Here is a 23,172-nt window from a genome sequence, read left to right as displayed (position 1 = left end):
CTTTAACCATGCTAATGCATGCATTAAAACCTCTTACATTACTAATCGAATACTATTAGCTATACATAGCATGTAAAAAAGAATAACACATCTTTTAAATATTTTGAATTATCAATTATTCTGACTTATATTCCTTTTTATATAGTTTACAAATATATAAATTTCATTTAAAAAAAATTGATAATTTTATGCACAAATTCCTGATCAAATTTAAATTGTTTGACTTTCAAAAAATGAAAATATCACATAAAAATGTCATATAATATGCAGAATTAATGCATGCATTATTTTTACTAATACACCGTATAACCTATGGGTGAAAAACCAAAGATATGTCCTCATACCGTCCCAAAAAGAGAAAATGAAAAAAAGAATTTGAACAAACCGAACTTTATCTTGTGTAAAAACGAAGCAACTCAAGCCCCAAGGGGAAGCAAGCATTCCAATATCCCCTCAAAATGCAAACTCTTCAAACTTGTTCTTTCTTCTTCACATTTCCATCTCCTAAAACCCTCCTTAAACCCCTAAATTCTTCTAAATTCACTGCTTTTCCTTTCTTCAATCTCTCTACTTCATCTAATTTCAAGCATTCCCCTCTTACTCTTCATTGTTTCAGTTCAGATGAATACCCAGTAGGTGATGACGACGCATTTCTCGAAGCTTTTGGACCCAAAGAGAAAGAATCTGAAGAAGAAGCCCGGCGCCGGAACTGGGTCGACCGTGGTTGGGCTCCATGGGAAGAAATCCTCTCACCTGAAGCTGATTTTGCTCGGAAATCTCTTAATGAAGGTGAAGAAGTTGCGCTTCAGTCACCTGAAGCTATTGAAGCTTTCAGAATGCTTAGTCCCAACTACCGGAAAAAGAAGATTAAGGAAATGGGTATAACGGAAGATGAGTATTACGCTAAGCAATTTGAGATTAAAGGTGATATTCCTGAGCCTTTGGAGACTATGTGGTCTGGGCCGTTGGTGGTTCGACATGTACCACCTAGGGATTGGCCGCCGAGGGGGTGGGAGGTTGATAAGAAGGAATTGGAGTTCATTAGGGAAGCTCATAAGATGCAGGCTGTGAGAGTGGACTATGATAAAGTGGAGGAGGTGGTGAATGAGGAGACTGATGATATGAGTTTGGAACGGTATAAAGTGTTCTTGAAGCAGTATAATGAGTGGGTTGCTGCTAACAAGGATAGATTAGAAGAAGAATCTTACAAGGTACATGGTAATTTCGTATCCCTTTATGAAGTTTTAATATGATGCAGGACGCAGGGAGAGGAAGGTCGAGTAACTTTTGCTTAGACCCTGTATTTGTATTAGGAAATTCATTAAATATGTATATAAATATATAGTTACGAACCTAGTAACTAAAATGAGATATGAATTTGATGGCAAATCGGAAGGCAACTTCAAATCCTAGCTCAACCTGTGGACCTAACTTTTGTGCGGTAAAGAGTTTTGGGTAGTTTTAAGTTGTTCATGATATGCTGGCTAAGAAATTAAAAAATCATTTGGACTTGTTAAGATGCTTGAACTACCTAGAATTTCTTCTCTGAGAGGCTAGTGCAACCAGATAGAGTGGGTATTGCAGTTGATGAAAGTAATTGGCAACTACGCCTCCATCAAAGCTGTGGCAACTAGGACTCTTGTACCTTTGCTGCTTTCATCAACTGAACATATCATTTCAGTTTATGCACACTTTTTCTTGTTGAACAACCCCTATCTTTTGAGTGATTGATGCTGATTGGCATGGAATTAGTTAAGGTGCAAGCTGACCTGGAGGCGGGACACCACATCTATAAAAAAACAATAAATCTATTTACTGATTTAGAGTTATCAAGGTTTAGAGAAAAATCATTCCAAGAAATATCAGATCACAGGGGTCTGTCCTTTTGTCAGTGGAACAACTAATAAGTCTAATTCTACAAATAATGACCTTTAGTCTTAAATGACAGAATTGTTGGGGGTTAAGGAGTCAGATAACTATCATTTTTTTTGTTCAAATCTAAATGTGAATTCAAATATATGAAATAAAACCAAAACCAAAACCAAACCCCACCATGGTGGAATGCACGGTGCCATCCTTTTTCCCCTTTTCCTGGAGATGGAAATTTTGGTAGTTCAAGCATCTGCACTAGTCCAAATCTTTTACATCTCTTAGACCAATTATTGAAAAAGTTCAAAAACTACCGAAATCGTTGACACAATCTGATAGAAGGTAGTAATTAATTGCACTGGATTTTGAAAGTGAAGCTATTAGTAAGCAACTTTACCTTGTCTTATCAAAGGAATAAAAAGCTCTTAGTGTGCAACTTAAAGTTAATGAATTGCTGCAGTATTTAATTCATGTTGTGCTATGGCAAAAACTGTACCTGGTACGTGGAAGGTATCCTGCATTAGTGTTTAAGAATTCTACTTGCTTTTGAACATTTAATTTTAAAATGTAAAGATTTTTTTATTTTTTTATTTATTTTTTTTTATTGTCAGGAAAACGGCTTCAAAAAGAATGATTTTTTGGTTCATCAATAATTGTACTTACCCTCAAATTGTGATGTCTGTGCAGTATGACCAAGACTATTATCCTGGCAGGAGAAAAAGGGGAAAGGATTACCAAGATGGAATGGTACGATAGATGTTTCATTTGCAGATTTGAATATTTTTTACTGTTGCTAGGTTTATTTGGGCCATTGATGTTTTGTCATAACTTTTCCCCTCTTCATTTGGTTGCAGTTTGAACTCCCATTTTACTACCCAGGACAAGTAAGTTACTTTCCTTTTCCCTTTCTCTGATGATGAGAAGGTCATTGTGATTCTTACGGAGTCCATTTTCGTACATCTTGATGGATGAATATGAGAAACTGAGCAGTGATTGAAGAGATTTCAAAGTGCTCTAGCCATACTTGACGTTAATAGTTTGAGCAGGATAATCCCTGATCAAAAAATAGTCTGAGCGTGATAATTTGATTGTTGTTTGTTCTTATTATACCAGAAAGTTTAATGTTTTTCAGTTATCTTAGTATGTATCTTATTCTTTTCATTTTTTTACTTTTTTTCTTTTTTGTGGGTGGGGGGGGGGGTCTTTTGGTTCTTTTTGTTTTCTTCCCTAGCATGAAAATAAATCTGAAAACTCTGGCATAAACTTAAGTATTTCTTTCCCACCAAAAGACTAATCATGTCTACAAGTTTACTATCTGTGTTTTGGTTGGATTTTATTACTGTCTTGTTGAGTAGTTTATCCTACAGATTGGTGGTAGAAATAAACATTCATGCATTGTTGTTTAAAGTTATTCACAACATAGAAGAAAAATGATAGGACATTATTTTCTTGTTTTAGCTTTAATCACCCCTCCATTGTCGGTATCCCATGTGAATCCTTTGTCAAAGTTGCATTGGATCTTTAGTTATCTATACATGGACATTCATTTGCACTCTAAATTTTATTATTAGAGAAATTTGACATGCATGTTCAATGTTTTTGTAATGTATACACTGTAAATTTATGTATTACAGAAAATCTGGGAAACTGTTACATCAACATAAAATTGAAACCTCAACTAGGATCAGTGGTATCCACTTCATATTGCTAGGACATAAAGTCACTTTCCTCACATACCTCAATTTGGTTGGAACTTATGTCAACTTATCAAACATTACACTAGTTTTGAAGAAAGGCAGGCTTATAGGAAGTCTTTTTTGCAGATTTGTGCTGGTAAAGTGACAGCTATACACCTTTATCAAGGAGCATTTGTTGATATTGGAGGTGTTCATGATGGGTAAGCATGTTCATCTGATCTGTATAACAAATTCTGGACATGTATTATAATTGTCTAACATCCATGTAAATAGTAGGAACGTCCCTCAAATGAAATTGAATGTGGTATGAAAGCGTGTTCAAGGAGATGAAGTTTGAAATAAAATGTAAATTGTATAGATTTCAAGAATTCCATACAAATTCTGATTACATTTGTTTCTTCCCACCCATGGCATAAAGTTGCAGGAAAAGTATAGGATGTGAGATTAAGGTTTTCCTTTGGAACTGAAATCCCATTACTAGACCGATACAAGCTTTGAAAGGTTACTTGCAGTCCAAGTTGTTAAAATCACCATTCATAAAATAAAGAAAAAGCGGCATCCTTTGTCCAGATTCATTTGCTACTGGAGGATAAATGTAGGAGATTTTTGTCTGTAAAACTTTATCTGTCTGCCTTGAGACAAAAGTTTCACTTCCAGATGGTTAAACTCACTCTCTCTATATGTGTGTGCTTCTGGTGGTAGTAGAATCAGAAGGAGTTGAGAAAAACGAATCATTGTGCTAGGTATCAGTGATTATATGTGTTTAGAAGTAGCTCAAGGTGGTGGTTCTGTGCTTCATGGAGAAGTCATTTTGCATCTTAATGAAAACTGAGAGGGGGAAGGAATTTTTTCCTTTTTCTTTTTCATTTAGTGGATCGGTTGAAGGAATCTCAGAAGGCGTGCTGAGTCTGCTGACTTTGTTTAATAAATTGTCCATGAATTTCAGTCGGATGAAAGATAATCACTACCAGTGAATCCTAACAGTTTCTCATTGTGTTTTGGAGTTTATTTGATTACTCAACTTTGCTGTTGAATTTGACTAGAATAAGAATTTTAAAAAGAGTCCAAGTAATTTAACTACTTTGTTTTGCTTGTTTCCAATGATTTTAATGAGGCAGCCATAGATCTAGCAGACTAAGACAGTATCAACAAGTACATTAGATGGTGTAAACTTCAGATTCATGTGTTTGATGATTACCTTGTCAATGCATTGCAGGTGGGTGCCAATAAAGCGAAATGACTGGTATTGGATCCGCCATCACATAAAAGTTGGTATGCATGTCATAGTTGAAATTCTGGTGAGTGATGCTTAATATTTACTGAATTTCTGTTCATCAAAGAGCAGCATCTGATTTCTAGCCTGTATCATAATCATTTGACTACCAAGTCACTTCTGCTATGTTATATATCTACATTATACTGCTGAGGGTCATGCTCTGTTATGCACTCATCATCAGTGATCTTGTTACTTTTTGGCTTCTCAATGAACTTGGAATGAAGTGTATTATTTAGATGCCAAATTGCAGATTTAGCTTATATATTCAGAGGTTTTAGGAATCTAGGCTGATATCATGCTTTATTTAGAAAAATCTGATACATTTAGGGTGCACTAGCAGCTTTTTGTCTGGGATAGCATTCGATATGCACAACTATGCATGCATGTATATGAGTTTAGGTTGCAAGATATATAGCTGCTGTCATTGTTACAATCATTTTTTTGGTTCATTTATACTTCTAACTTTTCTTATCAGTTATTTCCGTGAAATTGAGATAATTTTCTGGAATTCTGTGATGAAGTTGAAAAGACAAAGAGGACATGTGATCTTTTTATACTTAAATGGCAAGATATACTTACGTGTATCTTTTAGTTTCATCTCTCCTTTCTGGTTCACAGCTATTTCACACATTTAAGGTGCTTGAGACAATCACAATTATCGTGGATTGATGCCTTACAGGGTTTTTTTTCATTCCTTTGCAGGCTAAACGTGATCCTTACAGGTTTCGGTTCCCTATTGAGATGCGCTTTGTTGATCCTAACATAGATCACCTAATGTATGTAGCTTCAGTGTATTTCTGAAACAATCATTTCTCAAGTTTCTTCAGTGTCAATACTATTCTTGCAAAGGCACATTAATATGTTATTTTGGGTTTCTCTTTCTCTCTCACACAGACATTTTAGTTGGTTCTACTTGTTTAACACACTAATAGAGACATTAGTGAGAAAGTCCCAGATCAGTCATTAACTATTTATCTCCGCATGTATCTCCTATCATTGCAGCTTTAATAGATTTGATTTTCCGCCTATATTTCATCGTGAAGAGGATACAAATCTAGATGAATTGCGTGTAAGTACCATTTTATTTTGGCCAACTTTTATAAATCCTTTTTTTAGTTCAGTATCTCTATTAAAATTAGGAACTCTTGTTGGAGTTCCCAACTTCTTATCAACAATGCATGGAATCTTAAATTCCAAAGTTAGGGTTTTTTGATAGCCCAATTTAACCTCAGAAATAGATGTATCAAGTAATTTAACATTTGACACGTTTGATTGATGAAACTTGACCTAATACATCCTATCACTCGTCTCCAATGAACTGTGAACTTGTATTATAAGCCAACATATTTAAGCCCATGCAGACTTAGTGAAGACCAGACACGATAGAAGTGAAAAATTTCGTATAGGTAGAGGATCGGTGCAATGGACACACTTCAATAGAAAGGTAGCTTGCTTACATTCTCGAAACGGTAGCTTTCAGTACCTTCCTGTCTACTGAAATTTACGTGAATGATCGTCACAGCTCTTCTAATTCAATTCAGTCTGGTTACTTGTGTCAGTGAAACAAAGTGATTCTGTTGTCTCTGTATTTGAATACCTTATATGACGGGATTTTTTTTAGTTTGTTCAGAAATTTATAAAACTGTGTATGGATAAGTGCGAGATCTGGAGAACTTCTAGTTTTAGAGAACCCCTAATTTAAGTGAATTACTGGGTATTGGAATGATACCGGCTCAAATAGAGAAAAATATCATGCATATTATTCATATATTTCGACCCCAACTAGTTTGAGATTGAGCCGTGGTATGTTTAGAAGCTGTTGTTCTTGTTGTTTTCTATATGGAAATTCTATTTATGTTTTTTTATTGTATCTGCTCACTAAATAGATATATTTTAATAAATTCTTTAAACTGATGTTTTAGAGAAAAAAATAATACTATTTAATTACATATAAAGATTTGAAATATTACTGGCAAGTATGACATTTGACATTTTAGGTTTTTATCTATATGTAGCAGGAGACAGTTAGATGTTAAGTACTTAAGTTCTTGCGTAGCATTCAAATACTGCAACAAAATAATTACAAATCTGAAAGCCTGAAAATTCATCTGACTTTTGATGAAGTGTTCACCAATATGAGTATCAGTCTTTAGAATTAGTCTTCAGTGCTCAGACAAATCAGTGCTTCCATCATAAAATATTTGAAAAGGTTCTCTTGTAAGCGAAAAGTAATGTGAAATATATATTTCAAGGTTGAGCCTGAAATACTTTTTGTTGGAATAGCTGCCTTTTTTTGGTGTGTTAGAGTGGCTTAGCATCCCACATTTGTTGGGGAATAGACAGGTGGTTTGCTTATATGGCCTTGGGCTATCCTCCCCCCTCATGAGCTAACTTTTGGGGTTAAGTTAAGCCCTGGTGTAATATCTTTTTCATGGTTCAAAAGTCAGTTAACATGAAGAGAGGTGCTAGAGTGGGTCAGAGTCCCACATTTTTTTTTTATGACAAGGGAAATCCGCAGTCGCTACCCTTTGGTCAAAGTCCCACATTGCTTGGGGAATAGACTAATTATTTGTTTATATGGACTTGGACAATCTTCCCTTCATGAGCTAGTTTTTATGGTCGAGTTAGGCTCAAGTGTCGTATCTTTTCATGGTGTAAACAAAAGACACTCCCAATGTTTCAGTTAGAGCTAATATTTATTAATTCCTAACAAATGGTTGTTGGTGATCTTGTGTGATCTATTAGAGAAAATCCATCTCTCTTAGAGTTTGTTGGAATTGCAAGTTTTGTCAAGCTTACAGACTAGTGTACTAATTCAGATCAATTTCTTTCAAGCCCTACTTTATAGAAGTTTCTTAAATATGCTTGGATAGAGAGATCCCAGTACTTGTAGACTTATATGCTCTGAGATGCATTTATCCTATACAAGCAATATTAAAAAAAGTCTTATACATAGTTACTTTGTCTTTCTGTGACACTTCAATTTCTAGACGTTGCATAAAGCAGTTTGAGGTTTTGTGTTATCAGTTAGTTTGTGGACATCTTTTTCGTCTTCTTTGTTATTGGCCCCATCTTTAATCCAACACTAACAGCATCCTTAAGCGTATGATCTCTTGAATCTTCATTATATATAGGGATTTGATCATTTTAATGGTCCTATTATATGATGCATACTTTGGTTCATATTCCATAGGATGTTGGATTCGCTTTATCTTCTAAATTATTCTTTTGCTGTCTGACTCATTTCCCTTCATAGCGTGACTGTGGAAGACAACCTATTCCTAGAAAAGACCCTGGAGTCAAAGTTGAAGAAGAACCACTACTATCAAATCACCCTTATGTGGACAAGGTATTCCTCCTTTCTGCACATGAATTCTTCAAACTAGGGAGGTTTGAGTTATTGTTATATACCTATATACCCATCATAGCCAAATAATTCTGCTCAAACTTCTTTTTGCTCTTTAACTTAGTTGATCAATTAAATCTGTCCTCTCAAGTTGTTATGTGTTGTATGAATGTGCTTAGAAATGGGACAAGCTAAGATTAATGTCATCCCATTTTGTTAAACTTAACTGATCTATGTCTTTATGTTTTTTAACTGCTGTCCTAAAACTTTATTTCTTACCGATATGCATAGTTATGGCACCTTTTTGGCCATCTCAGCTAACAATTCATGATTAACAATTCTGTCTTATTCTGCAGTTATGGCAGATCCATAATGCTGAACAAATGATTCTGGATGACATGGAGGCAAATCCTGATAAATATGAAGGCAAAAACTTGACAGAGTTAGCTGACGAGGAAGATTTTGATGAAGAAAATAGCACTGAGTACTCCAAAGCTTATTATAAGAAAGCGTTGCTTACCAAGATTATTACAGTGAGTAGCTTATCAAGTCGTTTTTCTCTTCTTTCGTGCATCTATCTAACACGATTTTAATTTTGACAGAAAGTCAGCGTAAGAGAGCTTGACTTGGAAGCTGCACTTGCTGAGCGTCAGGTTTGAGATAATATTGATTACTTTATTGTGAGTTTGTGACTATAGCCATATGTCATTATTATCATGTTTAGGGATAAATTGATAGATTCTTAGATTGAAATCAGGTGCTTATGAATCTAGAAATTCAGAAGGTACATATCAAACTTGTTTAGCCAAAAACTTAACAGATAGAAGAGAGACGCTTCCTGTGATACATGCTACAATTTGGAACCTTATCAGAACACGTTAAATAAAGTTCTAAGAATCTCAATCTAATTTTGATGTCTGACCTTGGGAAGAGAACTTTGGGACAGTTGGAAAAATCATTACGGGTATATATATGTTCTTATTTAAAGTCAACATCTTCGATGTACAAGGCGGACAACGGAGTTATCTTATTTTATAACAAAAATAATCAGCTTTTAGTTGTGTAAAATTCAAAAATGATATTTGATGGGATAAATATGAACAAAAACTAACAATCATAAAGGCTACTTTGGCCAAGAATACAAAATTGACTCAGTTCTGCTAAAAGTTTCAAGTTGAAAAGAGCCTACATTTACTGAACTTATACATGAGAAGTGCAAACTCATTTTTTTCCCTTTTCTGCACAGACCTCCTTGTCTTACTACACCCGTTATTTAAGAAATCCACAGCAAGAACTATATCAAGTACATTAATGGCAATATCATTTGAAAATTCTGCTTATTGGTTACTTTAACCATGTACAAAGTTTTTTGTATCTTGAGTATTCCTCCCAAAGGTATCTAATTGAGAAAGCATGTCCTCTTTGTGGCTTTTCCTTGTAATTGTAATGCAGCACCATAATAAACTGAGAATAGAAGCACAAGAACGAGGAGAGGTGTACAAAATTTCCAAGCTGAGACGAAACATTGAGATGGATGAATACGATTTTATCCATTGGCGTCGGTCCCTTGAGGAAAGAGAGGCTCTATTAAGAGATATAAGCTGGTATTCACACTGGCCTTTCTCCCCCATCCTAACAGTGCCCCAAAAACGTTTCCTCTATAACCCCCACCCAATGAAATGAAGAAGAATTATTTGTTTATTAGACAATTGACATTCATATGTAGTACTAATTTCTCAATTGAAAGACTTGTTTACCTTCTGTTTTCTTTCTAAACCTGAATTGCCTCATCATGTCTAACTTGAGGGTTTTTGTCTGTATCCCGTTAATTTACAAAGCTTATCAACATCGCTAAAGATGCGGTCATTGGATTTGGATATAAGATTGGAGACTTAGTGATAATTGATGCTTTTAATATCTCGAGAATTCTTCTGATTTGTTTATGAATATTCAGTCCTCCAGAAGTCAGTTACTTTTAGTTTTGCTTGGGTCTAGTTTATCTAAAAAGACTCATCATAGAACATTGGTACAAATGGGTCCAGATGGAGTGGAATGGACATTGTGTTCGTATAACTGACACCAACTACTTAGTGATTGAGGAATAGTTTCTCATTGTAGTTTGTCGGTAAGCTAACATGCCATGGTGTATGTGACGCACGAGTCACATTGTACTGTCATGTTTACGTACCTTTTAGGTTTTTATAAGGATTACAATAAAGTATGGACACAGGGGTCAGTCTATACAAATGAATGACTTTCAATACATAAAAGTCAGAGTGGTCGTGTAAGGACATGTCACTGGTTAACAGTGACTGCCATAACCAGGGATTGGATGACTAGAGTATTATCTGTTTTCCTTTTTCACTGGATTGTTATCACAAGAAGTACAATATTCTAAAATGATATTGCTTACAATTTGTTTTAGGTGTTTTCATGGTAGAGTACCTTGAAACTTTCAGCTAAGTCCAGACATGACCTACCTGAGGAAAACATAGAAGACAAGGGTAGAAATAATTTACAAGAATTACATGTATATTAAACATATAATTGATGTCTCGTCAAAGACTTTAAAGCATTTGATGTTAGTATGTGACTACCTTATCTACGCCCCTTGATGTCAGTATTCCGTACCTTCATGTCTACATCTGTCTTCTGCTATTTCTCTTGTTTTTACTAGTCAAGTCATTTACATCCAAGTGGCACAGATAAATTTTATTTTCAGCATTGTTAGGTTATCTGAACTCAGACCGACATGTCTCCTTTGTCCTTTCATCTGCTTTAAAACAATGCCTCTGATCCTATGTTAGTATCATTTGAAGAGACGACTTATTCCATCACACTCTGTGTCACTGGATGTGAACATTTAATCTCTATTTTAGTTATTCTGATTTTGTACTTGTTTGATGCTTTTGCAGTCGCCGTGCCCTTGGGCTCCCACTGGAAGAGCCTGGTAGGTATGTGGATCCAAGTGCTATCAGCAAGGATCAGTATGATCCTGAAAGTCCCTTGTATAGATATGACTACTGGGGCGAGCCAAAGAACTCAGATAAGAGCAAGCAGGAGCGAATGACGGATGCTCACAATAAATCTATTGTTGGCAAAGGTACTGTTTGGTATGAGTTGTCATATGAAGATGCCATCAAGGAGCAGATGCAGATGGAGGCCCAAGGATTTGTGCGGGAGTTGTATGATGAAGATTCTGACAGCGACCAAGTGAATACAGATGATGAAGATGACGAGGAAGACTTCGATTACAGCATCCTAGGCGACCCAAGTGAAAATACAACCAACCAACCTTATGTCAATGGAACTGAATCTTCTCAGCTATCAGATGAAGGAATGTTTGAAGATTAAGTGACAAATAAGAAACTTATCAGCAGCAATACTGTATTGATAGTTTGTACAGCTAGGTACATTAAACGGATGCAATTTTCGTAGAGTTTTTCCTTATGGGGGTTTGATTTTGTTGCATCTTTAGAAATGTATTTGTTCTGTGCCTTAGTAGAAAAGAAACAATTTTTTACACTTAACAATCCAGTTGGTTTTGTTATCTTCATATTTTTGGTTCCTAAAAGTTATGAGTGGAGTTTCATAATATTATTTACCTTGTCAGAAAAAAAGTTATTGGTGCAGTTTCTTGATGGATTATTGTATTGCAAGCTATTTGGCTGATGCTTGAAGAGTTATATGTTCAACATAATCAGTCATTTTTCTTTCAACTATATTTCGTTTTCACCTGTTGATGGCCAATGTTACTAACATTTGAAGCAATTCAAGTGGTGGGGTAAGTTAGCACTAATGAAAATTTTCCATTCTTAACTAAACATCTCGTGTCAGATAGTTAAAATCTCGAGTTAGTTTTGATAATGAAAAAAAATCTTAATAGGAAATGTTTCCCCTTCTAATCAACCAATGAGAAATAAATCCCAGATGATTATATAAAAAAAAAAAGTTTACATTATTAATTGTTATTTATATATATATTAAAGAGTACCAAATCTCACTTACTATATTTATCCGTTAAAAATAGATCTTATACTAGACAAAATATTCATTTTATCTTTTTAATTCTTTAAAAGTAGATCTCGTGCTAGATATAATCATTATTTTCCTAATATTAAGAATTTTAAAATCCCACCAATTAACTATACATGAGATTCTCCAAATTATGCTTACCAACAAAAGAACTTAATAGTGTCAAAGAAAGTACAGATTTGTGATAAAAAAACTTATTCTTTTATCCACGCAAACAATCGCTTCAAAAACTCCGTTATTAGCCCCAAAACATACCATTTATATTATTGGGTCCGTGCATAGCATGGACACCATTATCTAATTTATTAATACGAGGGAGATGTAGATTAATCAATTTATACCGATCTTAAATAAGTTTTGGGGTTCAACCAAATACTCTGTATCCATTACTAATATATTTTGTTATTTTAGGTTTAACATTACACCTACTAATTAATGATTCATAAGATTCTGTAAATAATTGTAACGTAATTAATTAACAAATCCCCAAAATTAGCTTAGTTGTAAACAGAGGATTTTCCCTTGATTTCATCGGAGAATTTGCAAATTAAAACAACAGCCATTGATCTCATCTCCGTTCAATGGCTTCTCTCGCCTTCAATTCCGTCGCCACCACCAAATCCGGCGTCCGCCACCAACTGGCGCATCTCCGTCTTCTCTCTTATCCTTCAGTTTCCTTGAAATGCCGATGGTCATAGTCCTTTGCTCGTGCCTTTTCAGGTATATCACTTTACAATCCTTTCCTTTTATCATCCGCTGCTAAACTTGTAACTGTTTTCTGTGTGTGCTGGGGGATAACGAGGTAGTTATATGATCAGGTGTAAGAGCTCAGGTGGAGAGTACTGAGCAAGCTGGAGTTGATGTGGAAGCTCCTGTTGTGGTTATTATAGGAGCTTCTAGAGGAATTGGGAGGGCTGTTGCTTTAGCTTTGGAAAAAGCTGGTTGCAAGGTCATCCATTCAGATACTTTGTCTTTACAACAACAACAACATGCCCAAGTGAAATCCCACTAGGTGGGGTATGGGGAGGGTAAAGTGTACGCAGACCTTGCCACTACCTCGTAGAGGTAGAGAGGCAATTCAGATACTTTGTCTTTATTTAGTTAAAATAGCCTTATGGTTTGGATCATTGTTATCGATTAGATAATTGTTGACTGTTTGGCCTTCAATTCGTGAGTAAATTTGTTGATTTTGATAGATTAGGACTTTTTACCACCACAAATCCACAATGAAAAGGAAACTTATATTGCCTGGATGATAAGCTTTCTTTGATACGTCATGGTTTACTGGGAAACCCTGTGATTTTCTTGTTCAACAGCATCAATTTTTAGAAATAGAAATAATAAAGAGCAGTTTCATTTTTAAGATGCAGTGGTGGTTGCTTAAGTTGTATTTTTTGGGCAATAGCTCAAAAAGGAAGTATTTGAAATATCTATATTTGTTTTTGTGCCCCCAAATTCGCTTTTTGGCAGCGATATGAAGTAATCTGGAGTTCAACTTGGATAATTTCATGGTTATTGTTAACCCTTTGCTTGAATATCCTTTTTCTGGTCTATTTTTTCCACTGCTTTCACCTTTCAGTGAGACATTGTAACCCAGGGCCCAGCCAAGTTCACCATTTCGTCTCATTATTCGTCTTTGAAGGTGGTATAGGATGCTGTGAGTTCCAATATCCTTAGAAACTTTGAATAATGCTTTAGGCCTGAACTGTATGTTATGTTATATGTTCTCTTTAAAGAATATGCTTTAAATCAAAATTTATGTTACATATCATATGTATACCTGAGAAATCTCTCACATACTCTTTCAACCCACTTGATATTTGTTGTTAGGTCCTAGTGAATTATGCGAGATCTTCAAAGAAGGCAGAAGAAGTTTCCAAAGAGGTGTGTTTCTTTTCTCAGTCGAAATCTGGTGTGATTTTGTTATTTTACAATTCCATGTGATATATTTCCTTTTTGTGGTTGAAAGTTGAAACCATGGAACTGTATTTCTGACTTAAGAATGATGTTCGAAAGAGTATTCCAGCACTTCTTTCACCATTCCTAGTGCTGAATGGTTCATATTGAGGGTGGATTTTTTTTTCTTTTAGGGAGAAAACGAGTTGAGAGACCACATTAAGCAAATGTCATCTGCTAGCAAAAATCAATTTTATAAGTTGGATCTCTACCACGCCCCAAAACGGGATGAGACGTGGCCGGCACCTGATACATGCAATTGGACTGAGCAAACTTTTTTTTTTATAACCATGGTGTGCAACCCAGCTTGCACGCAACTCGACTAATTCCTTGGGATACTTGTCACCTTCCACCAGCAATAGGTACCAAGTAACTTTGTCCATCAAGGTACCTGTTGTTGGTGGGAGGTATCTTGTAGAATTAGTCGAGGTGCATGCAAGCTGCTCCAGACACCACGGTTATCAAAAAGAAAAGTAGAGAATGTGTGGAATCCTAGCTCACACATGGACCGCCATACTTACCCAATACATGGCCCTAACATCATGAACACAATGCTGCCTGAGTATTCCAATGCTCAGTATACATCATAGCCACGAAACTCATGGTGAGGCAAGAGTTATGCATAATAAAATATTGAGTGCAAGAAAAAGATAAATCAATTATGCAATTTAATTTATCAAAACATAAATGTATATATTTGAATCCACTCAAGCATTTAAAGTAGTCATAAATCTTTCATGGCAAGATTAGAATTGATCAATTTTAGCAACAATACACATTCTTTCACATGTGTTACAATGTTACGATAATATAGCACAATCTTTCCATGTATGTTCCACTGGAATTATTACGATCATCAAAGTGTGACAAGCATTGTGTTAATTCATAGTCTCAATGTCCATAACGTAGGAGTCTCATAACTATCGTGATGTAATGCATCGAGATACCATCCTCGAAGTGTGACGTACCCTCCCCGCCAGATAGACTATATGAAATCAATGATGTAATGCATTGGAATATCATCGTAGAAGTCTGATGTACTCTTCTCGCTCGATAGGCTATATGTAATGCATCAAGGATCCAAGAAGTTCGATCTACTCTCTTGACCTGATAGGCTAAGTTGCTTGGACTTGGGTGCGGATATCCGATGTGGATGCGAATCCGACCCTCGGATTCGGCAAAATCTAAATTTTAAGATTCGGGTGTATGGATCCAAATATGGATACAGGTGTTGGGATTCGGCTAAAAATCCAAAATTATAAAATAGAGTTATAAAGAAATACTAAATTATGATTTTATCAACAAAAAAAAAAAATACTAAATTATGATAGATTTTCTACATTTTCTCTCCTAAGACCGCCAACTTCTTCTTTCAAGCTCTAAGTTTCTTCCCCTAAAAAAGAAAAAGAAAGCCAATCAAGATCTTCCACCAACTCTCCTGACCATTGCTACTGTCTACCAAAAGTCGGAACACAACCGCTTGAATTCTTAGCTTCTTTTTGTTTGGCTTGAAACATGACACAACGAATATTGACCAAGAGGAAAAGCTAAAAAAGAGATAAAAGGACTATAATATTAAAGGTATGCCATTGCTCATGTCTTTTGTTAAGAAGTCCCACATCGGTAGAGGGACAGGAATAAATGAGCAATTCACTATATATAAATATGATAGTACAAAATATAGAGAGAAACAACCTCAACCAATTTACTCGGAATACATGAGAGGTTCACACAAGTAATAACGTATCACTTGTGACCCACAAATTCTCCCCCTAACCTAAACTCTCAAAGCCCCTAGGACTAAATTGTGAATATTGATTAAGTTAGAAGGAACAAGCCTCTATTTATAGAGTCCTAAACCTTTTCCTACAAGAAAAGAACTAGCCACTCTTAAACCTTTTCCTAAAAGGAAAACCTATTTATGGTAAGAAACTTTGGGCAAATAAAACCCAACAAATCTCCCCCTTGGCCTGAATTTCTGACAAAATAAATTTGTCTGCCTTCTTCACATAATCTTTAACAGCTTGCATCTCTTCTCCATAATCTCCTCTGCAGAATCTATGTGTCTACACAGAGAACCTCTCTGAAATAATTTCTCCAATAAAAATCTTCATTACTGTCAAAAAGGTACGGCTAGAACTACACCCGCTAAGATGAACACCTAATTTTTAACCTGGTTCATTAATCGATTATCGAACCATTGAATCTGGCTCTGATACCACTTGTTAAATTAGGTCTTAGGCCTAACTCACACCCCAAAAGCTAGCTCAAAAGGAGGAGGATTGCCCAAGCCTTATAAGGAGTCCACTCATCTCATTAACCACCAATGTGAGACTTTTGTTATTCTTTAACATCTTTAAATCTATTTTATCTTTTATCAAAATTTCAAATTTCCTCCAAATTTGTCCATGAACTCTGGTCAAAGTATCCAATGTGGGTTGACAGAATCCCACATGTATCCCGCACCTGCACCAGTCTCGAGTTGACACAGGTGCGGCAACAAAAATGAAGAGTCCGCGCAACTGAGCTGATAAGCATAAACACATTGTCATATTTTCAAAATCATTGCTTGTAGCTGAAACTCATTTTCTATAATGCATTAAGATCCAAGAAGTTACTCTCCCGGCGAGATAGGTAATGCATAATTGTGATTATATATTCCATTTTATGTCATGACATTTTAGCCTAATATCCTTTCTTAATTAAGTAGCAACTTTCATATATTCAATGAATATCAAGAAAAAGGAGTGCAATGCTATAATCGGAAATATGCCAAGAATCATATCAATACAAACACGTCATGAACAACATTGTAGATAGTATGATGTGCCACACAATACTGTAAAGATTGTATAAGAGCCATAGACGCTTTTATATAATTCAAGACTTAACCATGTAGGTGCATTTATCAATACTAAGGCCTAAGTCCCAAAAATTCAAGGAAAAAAAATATTCTTCCATTGGAGATTGATTCTTGTGTTTTAACTCTAATCTATTTCTTAAATGTCTTATGGAGTGTAGTCACTTTATTTTGAACTCAAAGCGACACAATCCATATCCACCCATCAATATTCATCATCTCTTCTCCGAAAATGACAATTTTCATGATCCATTTCTAGGGTTCCTTCAATAACTCATTCTACTACAAATAGTACTCAAATCATCCTCTTAACCCAATACTTATACCCAATAGCTATACTCTGAGGAAGGAAAGAGAATACTTCAGTAACACCATAAAGTTGGAATGTATTTGGGATCTAGTTTTCAAAGCATTTCTGGTAGAAGACTTAGAAATAGTAACATTAGCAGTGTATGGCTGCAGGAGTGCAGCTGTACAACACATAAAAAATTATGGTTAATCTTTTCAAAAAGCTTACTGTTATTTATTATTCTATTTTTGATAACTGAAATATCATTATGTAATTTTCCTAGATGGTAATTTATTTTTTTAAAAAAAGAAAGTAACAACTGTTTGTGTATACTGCACTTGGTCTCCTACCAACTCTTAGGGGTCGTTTGGTGTGAAGGATAATACCAAATAGTCCTGAGATTTAATTATAGTGTCACTTAATTTGTTGTTTGGTTGGCAAGTCTAGGATAACTTATCCCGGGATATATAATTAGTACTGGGATAAGTTATCCCTCCCCTTGGGTGACAAAATAAGTAAATGACAAAAATATCTCTTTAAACCCTTTTTATACATCACTTTTCACATTCATGAAGGGTATTTTTGTAGACAAATAAATTCTTCTTAAAATTTATTATTTTGAATACAACAAACCAAACCCTCAATAAAAAATAATATTAGCATAACTAATCCCATCATAACTTGAATTCAAACCAAACGACTCCTTAAACTCTTCTCCATGGCTTGAAGCATCCACTTGACCTTTTCTTTCCATATAGTTCAAAAAAGGCGTCTCGCTTGCTATAATCTCTAGCATTCTCTTTGAGAGTGCCTAATAAATGTCAAATAAGGAGGATACCATTTCCCAAGGCTGTGAAGTTGCTCTACAATGTAGCAGCAATTAATCGTCATCTTTCCCTCTCAACTTTGATTCTCTGAGAAAGGAGTTCTGTTTAATAGTGGTCTTCAATTCTCCATCTTAGAGTACAACTTATGGTAGCACTGGGTTATGTCTTCTCTAATCCCCTCTTCGCTGGAAGTTCATGGCCATCAATTGATTCTTTCTTATACGATTGTATCCCCTGTAAACATTGGCCATTGTTATCTCCTTTTTAGCCAGGTGCTTGTGATCTTTATCTCAGAATCACTTCTTGTGCTACAAGTAACTTTCCCAGCTGACCTTTCAATTCTTCTCTTTGAATTTTATCAGCTTTTGATTTTGTTTAATTAATATCTTTTCTACCCCCCCCCCCCCCTCCAATTCAAAGAGCAAATCTGACATGGTAATTTCCACTTATCACCAACTTGTGGCATGGTCTGTTCGCTACCTCTTTCATACAATTCTTGACCATCTTTTTGAAGTTCTCATGGTGTAGTCACATGTTTAAATCTGAAAGGAAACAGTACCTCATACATCAACAGCAACCTAATAAATTATTGGACTGTTATTTGATATTGATCTTGGCAGGGTTTGCTTACTTGAGCTCTATAATTTCTCCTCATTCCATGGATATCAACACCTTATCCATTAGGGAAGCATAGGAGATATCTGATCTGGTCCTGGTTGATGAAACCAGAGAATTCAATCAATACTATAAATGTTTCCTTAGCAAATTTCTTTGCTCCAATTCATATCTTAGTACAGAAAAATCATCTGCTATCACCAAGGACATGACCATCTTTGTTGTGTCATGCAGTTGTCTTTTACCACTTTCTATCTATCTTCGTCTTACTTTGTCTTCTCCTCTGGTTGATTGACAGATCGGGCATGGGGTGCAGCTAATAGTCCCATGGTCCAGCACCTTTTACTATTTCTCAGTTCCATTGTAAATTATAATCAGTTCTTCTATCAATTTAGAATTTGGTATCTCTGAGTCGATCTAAGAAATTGTTGCGTAGAAAATCATGCTATCTCCTCCGTCTAAGTTACTTTTTTCTTTTCCATCTGTAATCAACCATAAAGTCCAATTTCTTGTTGTAACTGAGAAATTCCTGTAATTAGATTGTCTTACTCACTTTCTCGAGTGTTCTCTACTGTCCTGTATCATATGATACTTTCAGCAAACATATTTCTCAAACCTCGGCCGTGTCTTTCACAATTTGATCATTGCTGCACTCATCAGGTTTGAGTAAAAGCATCAGAATGGGAAATTAGGGGCATTCATGTAAAAGTAACAGTTTCATTTAAATTAATTTTTATTCAATATAGCCTTAAAGGAGCTTTTTGATTGTAAGTTTCCAAAAAGGTTTCCAGGGAATTTTTGTTGTGTGGTAACTTTTGTGCTGTTTTCCTGCCAACAACTGAAAATGATGCCATATGTCACTTAGAACTATCCGAGATTTGTTAGGTTTAAAGTGAGAAAACTTCACTCAAATTTGAGTCCTTCCAACATGTTTTACCCACTGGTGTTCCTTGTATATAGTTTCATCTCCAGAACTATGATATGAGCTCATGATAGGTTGTATAGCAAGTAAACATTGTTTGCTAGAAAGCATAAAACCAGAGTAGTAATACTTCTAAAATTGCAGAAATTTAAGTAGGAAATTCTTGTTTGGACTTTTTTAGGTCTTCTGGCAAACACATCATATATACTTGGATGCCTTAAAAGGATACTATCAGTTATACATCTTCTGAAGTGAAGAGTAAGGTCTCCTATAACTCCAGAAACTGGTAAGCCATGGACAAAGTGAATCTGTTCTCTGTTTTTTCAGATAAAATTCAGAATTGTTGTCATGAGAAAATTGCTAGCAACTAATCTGATGTTCAATACCGAAACCAATAGTGTTGTGAGAATACCCTTTTGGAGCACTTGTACTGGTTACTCCCTTTTTAATGGATGGCTGAGTCCAAAGTCATGTGAAGATATCTGGTGACCAGTTAAGGCATGGTGCTTTGTTTAATTAGTGCAGCCAGAAGATTGGCTTGTTCTTGTATTTAGTAGCTGATGCTACTAAAGATTGCAGGACTAAGTTTTTATTTTGTGTGTAATGATAGTAATGGTTACTGCTTGTTTGACAAATGAAGAAAGCTTACCAGGAGTGTCAAACGACTCTAGTATCTTCAGTCCCAAGCAGCCACCCACCCACCCCAAATGCTATTATACTATGACTTAGGTTCTCCTTACCACATGAAAGTACCTTTCCTTACCAATTTGCCTTCATAAAGAAAAAGATTGAATGTCATGCTCCTAAAATTGTCGGGGTTGCATTGGAATCAGGGAGAATAGATTAGCGTTGTTAGTGGTACATAATCAGGAATTAATTCAATCAACAAATTCCCCTTGCTTCCTGAGGTTGGATTGTTCTGTATTACCTGATGCTTATCAAACTTTGCAAGGTTAAGTTTCTATTTCATGTGTAAAAACAGTAAAATAGTTAAATTTCCATTCCTATCATTTAAGTGATATTTAGAATGTTAAAGGCTATCTCATGGAGTACTTGTTACACCAGCAATCTGATAACAGCTATAAGGTTCATCAGTAGGCTGTTTGACATCTTCCCCTAAATTAATTTTAATTTCCTATTTTGTTGGCAGATTGAATCATGTGGTGGCCAAGCTATGACTTTTGGTGGTGATGTTTCAAAAGAAGAAGATGTAGAATCAATGATGAAAACTGTAAGCAAACTCCTTTCCTGGTGAAATTTATTTTAAATGTATCTTACTGTAGTTGTTTCCAAATAATTTCACCTTATAAGGCTCATGTTTACAGGTGGTTGATCAATGGGGAACAGTTGATATCTTAATAAATAATGCAGGTCGACAACAGTCGTACTGTGTCGTGTTTAGTTTACTAGAATGACGGCTCAGTAGTTGTTGTGGTTTTCTTTCCAGGTGTAACACGTGATACTTTGTTGATGAGAATGAAGAAATCTCAGTGGCAGGAGGTTATTGATTTGAAACTTACTGGAGTATTCCTTTGCACACAGGTCTATACAGTTGCTGTGTTCTTAATTCGACCAGAACTTGAGTCTTTTTCAAAGAAAACATTTTTTCAGAGAGATCTTTTTCCTTGTTGCAGGCTGCTGCTAAAATTATGATGAAAAAAAAAAGGTAAATGTTTAGCCCCTTCCTAGTGCAATTCATCAAAAAATGATATAGAGACGAGGCTAAATATTTAGCTAACTGCTGCATAAATTACTACCCGCAGTTTGATTGGTGCCTTTTCAGTCAATTTGAAGATGCGTTTATTTATATAAACCATCAATGCATTCTTTTATTATTTCATATATTCTAGAATTTTATCTAGTAGACTTCTCTAAATTTTTGTAGGGGAGAAAAGTCAACATATCATCTGTTGTTGGTTTAGTTGGCAATGCTGGGCAAGCCAACTATAGTGCGGCAAAAGCAGGAGTGATTGGGTTAAACCAAAAGTGTCGCAAAAGAGTATGCCAGCAGGAATATAACTGTAAGTGCTCCTTAATCCGAATTATTATTCACTTGGGTGAGCCTTTTCTCTTTGATAAAAACAACCTTGGGACATTGGAGTGTCAACTACAAAGGAATTAATTCTTCCCAACAAGGACAATCTACTGACTATTTATGACGTTTGACACGTTATTTACCACAATCTTTGTTTTCATCAGGTTAATGCTGTGGCCCCTGGATTCATTGCATCAGATATGACTTCCAAGCTAAGTGAAGACGTTGAGAAGAAAATTTTGGCAAGCGTCCCATTAGGTCAGGGCTAATCTCCTTGACTATGATTGACAACTTTATCTAATATGTGGCACTCTCCTGCACATCAAATATGGAAACGTATAGAAATCAATGTCTTAGACATCTGATAATGTGGCACCTGTGCGAGTGTTGGAGATTATTTGAAATGTTTCCAAAAATAATTCAAACATGTTTTTTGGAAGAAGCTCTTGCAAGTTGAGAAACTCGCCAAAGGTTGTGCTTCAACTTGCAAGAATTTCTTGTTTTGACAGTTATTCCTCACCAAATAAACACTTTCTGGTAAAATTCCACATTCTCTCGCAGATGCCACCAAAGAATCCCAAGTTGAACAAGAGTAATAATTCAATTCCCAGTATTTCTGTGCATTTATTGCAAAATCTTGATACATCCAAAATAGGATATTTTCTCCGCCTTATACTTTCACCCAGCGTACAAAAGAGTAGGTATTATTTCACTGTTTATTTACACAAACTGCCAGTAAAACGATTTTGGAGTCCTTTTAAAAACTATTGTTATTTTGTTTGTTGGTAAGTTGGGGCTTCATTGAGATAACACTAACGAACTAAGATACTTAAATGATCAGATGAGAGTAGAAAGTTTGTTTTGTGATGCATAAATTTGCTCCTCTTCAAGTGTTAGTTTAGTTATACAGAGTATATTTTCCGCATGTTGCTGGAAAGTGAACGATACATCATTTCTGATTGACTATGATCAGTAAGATCACCAATGTCATCAATTTGTATTTTAGGCACTGCAAATATTGACAAATTTTGTTGTGATGACAGGACGATATGGCCAACCAGAAGAAGTTGCTGGATTGGTGGAATTCCTAGCACTAAGTCCTGCAGCCAGTTATATTACTGGACAGGTTCTTACTATTGATGGTGGAATGGTTATGTAGAAACTTTCAGCATTTCCAGTTGATTTCCATGACTTGGATGGCACTGAAAAGGTTGATTAGCTATGTTGGTAGAGAAAACTCAGTAGCCTAATGAGCTGTTAGGGTTTTCATCATTATTTTTGTCTAACTGTTGCAACCTGAATTCTGTTGGAATGGACGACATACATTGTGTTCAGCACTACTTATAGGCTTTTAACAAATGTGAATTTTTTTTATGGCCACTTGTTTCAGGGTACTGGGGAAGATTCAGGCAATAGCAATGCGACACAACACTTGGGGACAGAAA

General features: G+C 35.5%; 1 protein-coding gene and 1 pseudogene across 1 annotated transcript; both read left to right on the top strand.

Moving 5' to 3' along the window:
- The first annotated feature begins 406 nt into the window (after positions 1 to 406).
- LOC125857573 (protein PLASTID TRANSCRIPTIONALLY ACTIVE 10) lies at positions 407 to 11,783 on the top strand. Its single transcript, XM_049537183.1, has 12 exons — positions 407 to 1,211; positions 2,557 to 2,616; positions 2,724 to 2,753; positions 3,693 to 3,766; positions 4,783 to 4,864; positions 5,545 to 5,618; positions 5,845 to 5,911; positions 8,099 to 8,191; positions 8,545 to 8,721; positions 8,791 to 8,841; positions 9,641 to 9,792; positions 11,104 to 11,783. The coding sequence occupies exons 1-12, from the start codon at positions 459 to 461 to the stop codon at positions 11,540 to 11,542; spliced, it is 2,052 nt and encodes a 683-aa protein (XP_049393140.1). The 5' UTR covers positions 407 to 458; the 3' UTR covers positions 11,543 to 11,783.
- An 830-nt stretch (positions 11,784 to 12,613) lies between these two features.
- LOC125857594 (3-oxoacyl-[acyl-carrier-protein] reductase 4-like) lies at positions 12,614 to 23,053 on the top strand (annotated as a pseudogene).
- Positions 23,054 to 23,172: the final 119 nt, after the last annotated feature.

Source organism: Solanum stenotomum, chromosome 3, assembly GCF_019186545.1.
Source record: "Solanum stenotomum isolate F172 chromosome 3, ASM1918654v1, whole genome shotgun sequence".
Taxonomy (NCBI): Eukaryota; Viridiplantae; Streptophyta; class Magnoliopsida; order Solanales; family Solanaceae; genus Solanum; species Solanum stenotomum.
Note: the sequence above shows the minus strand (reverse complement) of the source record. Positions and strands in the feature narration are given on the sequence as shown.